Here is a 5,969-nt window from a genome sequence, read left to right on the forward strand (position 1 = left end):
TGACCACTCCTTCCCCTTCAGCTGCTGGGAGGGAACCTACTCCCAGCCCTGGGGTTTATATGGGCCTAGGCCCTGCCTCCTCCAGCCAGCTGACCAGGTGCAGGTGCGGCCAATTCTCTAGTTAACTGGTTGTCATGGCAACCTGCACCTGGGTTCTTATCTGGCTCCTTGTGCTCTCTCCCCTGGCAATCTCTGCTCTAAGAGGAGCAGGTACCTTAGTGCCCTGCAACAGTCATCTTCAAATAACAGAAAGCAGCTATTGCTCCTAATGCCACTGGCCTTCTGTCACACTGGACTGCCATGTAGTGGGAGCAGATGGCAGATATTAACTGCTCCCCTGTGGTCCCTGTCACAGTACTGAGGGGAGGGAAAGGGGAGTGTCAGCTCCATGGGCAGCTATGCCCTCTCCCTTCACCCCTGCCCCAGAGGTCACAGGGACTGGAGCTGAGGGGAGAAGAGTGAACCAAGCATGCAAGAGTCATGTAGTGGAAGGCGAATGCCAGATAACACTAGTTAGTTGAGGCCTGAGATCTCACAGTGGCCAGAGAAAATGCCATAAGGGGGCAGGAGGGAGAGAGAGTGAAATACAGGGAGATGCCATGCTGAGAGAGAGACCCCTTGTTTTTCCATAGAGATGTCAGGATAGGTAGGGGTAGCAGGTTCATAAATTCATAGATGTTAGGGGCTGGAAGGGATCTTGCAAGGTTGTTGGGTCCAGCCCCCCTACACTTGGGCTCCTTTAAAGAGAGACAGGAAGATTGCAGCAGGGGTTTGCAGGGTTGTGTCGAAGCCTCCATGGTCTCAGATGGACACCCGCATTCTGTGTGCTTCTCAGACCCCCAAACCTTTTGATGCTCTTCTGTCACAAGCATGGTCCATGCCCTCACCAAGGAATCTGGCAGCGTGTGTGTGCATGTCGGGTTGTAGCCCACACTAATTAACTTGCCCTTGTTTTCCTTCCAGTGCGAAGGTCAGGTATTGAGAGCTGCTGTTAACACTGGCTGCCAACAGAACCTCATCTCCAGGAGCTGCTTGAGACAGCTGGGGTAAGTATCTTTGTAAAGCAGGGATGGAGGGAAAGGTACTATCTGAGCTGGGTGGGGAGCCCATGATATAGCAGAGGGGCTGCAGAGCAGAACTGAGGGGCACTGAAAGTTTGGCTATATGTTCTGCATATCCCAACATGACCAACTCAGGGGAACTCAAACCAAAGCACATGTGGGTTTTGGGGTAGGGGTGGCAGGGCAGTCTGGTTCTGTTGTATGAATGAGGTTCCCTGCCTTGCAGCCAGTTGTTGAAGGGACCATGAACATACTGTTAGCTAACAAGAGCTCCCCTAGTTCTTCCTGTTCCCTCATTTCAGACAGTTACATCCCTTGTGTCTCACAGGCTGGAGGAAGTGTCCAACATTGGCTGTAGGGACTTTTCGCTGCCTGTCCCCTGTGTTGTCAGCCGGGTGGAGCACATGGAGGTGCAGTTCGGCCAGGAGATGGTGGCGTGCTCAGCGCTAGTTGTGGGTGAGCCCATCACACCTTCCTCTACTTTCCCACCTCTGTTCCTCTTCCCTTATGCTGCCTGTTTAAGGGGATCATCTCAGAGTGGGGGTAGGCAGGGTGGTAGCAGGAACTGGGCCAAGGTGCAGCCTCACAGGCTTAGATGTTGCTAAGGGTGATGGATGTAGAAAAGCCACTGTGTCCTCCTCCAGAAAGAGTCAAAGGCACTGGTCATACTGATGGTGGAGATGAGATGCCCTCAGGTTGCAGGTCTACAGCATGGGACATTTCTCTCTCTCTCTTAAAATTGCCCCTCTTGAAGAAACAGCTAGAATGAACAGTTTTTCTCGTTCCTTGTATAATTCACTGTATATGGCTGCCCACAGCTAATGGAGTGTGTCAGACTGGTGCACACCAGGGTATCAGCTCTTTCCATGAACCAGGCTTGTGTGCCTTTGCCCACTGGTGCAAGACAGATGGCTTCTAGCAGAATGTGGGTGGGAGGCAGCTGTAGGAAACAGAACTCATCAGATAGGAATTCTCCAGCGCCTGAAGGGCAGCAAGGAGTTTGCTTTATTTGTCATTATATTAATCTATGAATACAGTGAAAACAACAGATTGATTGTTCTTTATTCCTCCTGTTCCTCATTGTCTTAGGGTTTCTGCTGTGGCCTCCATCTGTATCCTTGTCCTCAGCCCTATGGATACCCTCCTGGTCTCTTTCCTCTCTAGGCTCTTCCTCTGTTTTCCTCACAGGATCACTCACTGTGGACAATTTCTCCCTCTTTCCTGATTTCTTATGGATGGCTTCTCTCCCTTTCCCTGCTTCAGCCTAGTCTGTTTTCTTCCTTCTCCCTTTCCCTTCTTGTTGTCTCCTCATGCATGGTTCTAGTCCTCCTGAATGTGGGAGGGTGGGATTGCCACTCTGATCTCTCTGGAAGATGTTGGTGTAAGTGTACAAAGCTATCATTTAGCCCCTCTGGGCAACAGCTGTAGAAAAGGCAATGCTGAGGTGTCTGAGAATAGTCACCCTCCCTGCTGGGTCTAACTGGCTGGTCTAGTACATGTAGGACCCATTGACTTGCACCAAGTCCCAGCCATCAGTTATGGAGTGGTCACTCAGGGAGACATTTCCCCAGGATGGCAGACAGAGGATGCACAGGCCTGAGTCTGATCAGCCTCATCTGTTTCCCTAGATGATGAAATGCTGGAATTTTCATTGGGCCTCCAGACCCTGCTGTCTCTGAAGGTAAGGAGCAAGCTTCCCTCTCCCCACTTCTGAATGTAATGTGGACCCAATGACATCCCCAGGGGGCACTGAGCTGGGGCTGCTGGAAATGTCAGTGATGCTGACAAGATGCCAGCAGGTGCCTTGGTTTCTGACTTCAGCATGCTTCTCACTGGTACAAGCCTCATGGGCATCCTTCCCCCTTCCTGATCACTTTAGAATTAGACTGGAAAAAGCTCTGTGGTTGAGCTCGCACTCCTTGTATCTCTCTCCCTGGAGGTGACAGTTTAGTGAGGGAACTAGTTGTGGGTGAGCCCATCACACCTTCCTCTACTTTCCCACCTCTATTCCTCTTCCCTTATGTTACCTGTTTAAGGGGATCATCTGGGAGTGGGGGGAAAATGGGCCTGGGAAGAGGCAGAAAGAGAAGCAAAGAGAGGTGTGCAGGGAAGGGGAAGAAGGAAGGAGGGAGCAATGGCTGGGGGGTGTGGGCGGGCAAAGGCCACATCTACACAGCAAACTTACTTTCCCTGGTAGTAGCCCCCTGAACCATGTGGCACTGCTCCTGGCAGACTGTCCTGAACTGGAAGTCGTGTAGCTCCTGCTGTGCAGACAAGCTAATTAGCTTTTGTTTGCCCCCCACAGTGCTGCATCGACCTGGATGAAGGTGTCCTGCGACTGAAAGCACTCAGCCAAGAGCTGCCTTTCTTACCTGCCTCTGAGGAGCCTGGGCAGTGAGAGGTTGAGTTTCCCACATCTGTGGGGAGAAGGCTTGTAACTGTACCAGAGACATGTGAAGCTGGGGGTGCAGCTGACACACCTGTACCCTGCGGAGGCCACTATCAGGTGGGAGGAGTGGTTAGGAGCTGCATGGGGCTAGAGTGCTGTTGTCAAGTGGAGCTGCCCCTTTCTATGGGGAGTTCTTTCTCCTTCCAGAGGACCTTTCTGCTTGTCTCCATTGCTGAGCAGACATCTGTTCTCGTTTTTCTACCTGCCCCTGTTCTCTCTGCCTCCTGCTGCTGCACTGAATCCCATGCCGCCTTTCCCATGCCCCCTTATTAAAGACAATGGGAAAGGTCACTGTGAGCAACTGTTCTGTGGATGCGGTGTTGGATGGTGACTTGTCCTAAAGCCTCTGAAGATTGTTTTAAATGGTTCTTCTCCCTTTGGGCCATGATCTGCCCAGGTACCATCTGCTCTGCTTCAGGGGAGGTGTCCTACCCTTCTGCTCTTCACAAAGCTGGATCTCATTACCTTGCTCTGCTTTGTGTCAGGAGGGAAGGATTTTACTGGAAGCAGTTTAAATGGCAATCACTCTATTTTCAGTGTTTTCTTTCAAAGTAAGGGAACTGCTGGGAAACCATGAGCTGCAAGACCTCAGGAGCAATGAGCGTATGTGGGAGCCCAGGCCTGGCCAGGACATCTTTGGCTACTGGAGTCTGCAGTGTATGAACTCACATGCTTAGCACCTCTCACAGCTAGACCTTGGAACTGGACACTCCTTGTCCCTCACCAACACAACTCGCCTTTGCACTCTTGAGTTCCAGCCCCTGAATTTGGGCAGCCACCAGCTCTTGCTGAGCTCCAGCCATTCAGCTAGATGCCGCATGAATTCCGGTGCCCAGATCAGCACTGCTGCATCACTCAGTCTTTCCTCCTGCATCCAGATAGGCTTAATTTCCTTATGCTAACACACCACTGAGTGACAGATGTATGGTCCCTCCCTTCAGGGCCTCCTGGGAAGGACACACCACAGCCATTCTGGGCAGCTTGCTCTATTCCTAAATGGATATAATTAATTTGTGCACCTAATGTCTAACTTAGATTTTCTGTTCTGCAACTTAAACCCAGCTGCATCTTTACCCTGTGACATAATAATAGATGCCCGTCCTGTTCATTCCATCCTCTTATCCACAAATGTATAGTATCTCCCCTCTGCCATGTCTTCCGGATTTTTCTGTTGAATACTCAATCCATGTCATTTTGGGGTTGTTTTGGCTTACTGCTGCCATACACTGGATGGAGGACTCTGAAGTCTGACTAGTGCTAAGACAACTGGAAAAAATACCCTGCTTATTTTACATGATAAACTTGTATCAGTGTGACTCACTGTGACATGTGCTACTCTCAGCAGTAGCACCACAAGGATGACCATTGTTTGTCACCCATTATACCCTACAGCTCCTCCTCTGTGGTGAGGTTGTCTACTCCTTTGTTCTATGCATGTGCATTTGGTTATTCCTTCCCAGTGAACCACTCTATGCCAGTTTCTTTAACAACTCCAACAATAGGAGGCTTTCTCTCATGTGCTTCACAACTGCATGATGACTCCATCTTCCAAAATATCAGCAGATCTTCTTGGACCCATACCATTTATACATCTGATTTCTCCGTCCTCTGAATCTTTCAGAACAGCATCAACTGGTGTTGGACCCAGCCAGCTGCCCTGTGAAAACCTGCTTTGAGTCTGCTATCCACCTGACACTGAAGCCTGTTGGTGCTCCATGTGTTTGGGTCTCCATCCTGCAACAACTCACTTTGTCTGCAGCTAAGAATGGCTCATGGAACTGCATCAAATAGTCTCCTGAAATCAATAGATAGCATGTCTACTGTGTTTCCTTCATCCATTAAGCTTGTTGATCCATCAAACCAAATTAAAGGCCTCCTCCAACTTGGATGGAAGTCAGTGGGAATTTTTTCATTGATTTTAACAGGAACTGGATTGAGCCCAGCAGTAAATTGGCATGGTGATGATTTGACAGATCCTTTTTACCGGCTCTTTATTGCTTATTGCCCCGTCAATGTCCATGTGTTGGTCACTCTGATCAGTTCCAGCAACTTGTCTGGTCCTGCAGAGGGATTTACAGCTTAAGACTGGAGATCCCCTCTTTTGCTGTCCTGTGACATGTCCTTTGTTTTTTTTCCAGTCCTTTCAGCAGCTCCACATTTCTTCAGTGTAAATGCTAAAGGTTCAGATATGTCTGTTAACCCCAGCTGTGCAGAGGTGACTCTTGCCAGGTCCAGTAACTGGGTTAGGTTATCTGGCTGCACTTACATCTCTTCCTCTCCATAACAAACCATTTCACCTCCCTCACTTTGGCCTGCTGTTTGCTCTCCCATTCTGCTAAGTAGCAGTCCCATCCTTTCCTACAGCAGCCACTTGCTTCTTATGTAGTTCTTACAGTGATGATTTCTTATTCATGCATAAAGGGGGAGGAAGAACCATCAGCATACCTACATGCTGGGGA

At 49.7% G+C, this 5,969-nt stretch overlaps 1 protein-coding gene across 3 annotated transcripts in view; it reads left to right on the forward strand.

The window, feature by feature from the left end:
• The window catches only part of NRIP2 (nuclear receptor interacting protein 2), a 40,064-nt gene extending 34,668 nt beyond the window's left edge, over positions 1 to 5,396 (forward strand). For 2 of the 3 annotated variants that reach the window (XM_019516034.1, XM_019516036.1), the window contains exons 3-6: positions 964 to 1,046; positions 1,390 to 1,517; positions 2,690 to 2,742; positions 3,367 to 5,396. In XM_019516034.1, the coding sequence (XP_019371579.1) occupies positions 964 to 1,046; positions 1,390 to 1,517; positions 2,690 to 2,742; positions 3,367 to 3,459 (357 nt within the window). In that variant the 3' untranslated portion in view covers positions 3,460 to 5,396. The remainder of the gene's footprint in view (positions 1 to 963; positions 1,047 to 1,389; positions 1,518 to 2,689; positions 2,743 to 3,366) is intronic. The other variant, XR_002096991.1, reaches the window with a different exon arrangement.
• The last annotated feature ends 573 nt before the right edge of the window (positions 5,397 to 5,969 follow it).

This window comes from Gavialis gangeticus, unplaced genomic scaffold (assembly GCF_001723915.1).
Source record: "Gavialis gangeticus isolate Ggan-Ray unplaced genomic scaffold, GavGan_comp1, whole genome shotgun sequence".
Classification (NCBI taxonomy): Eukaryota; Metazoa; Chordata; order Crocodylia; family Gavialidae; genus Gavialis; species Gavialis gangeticus.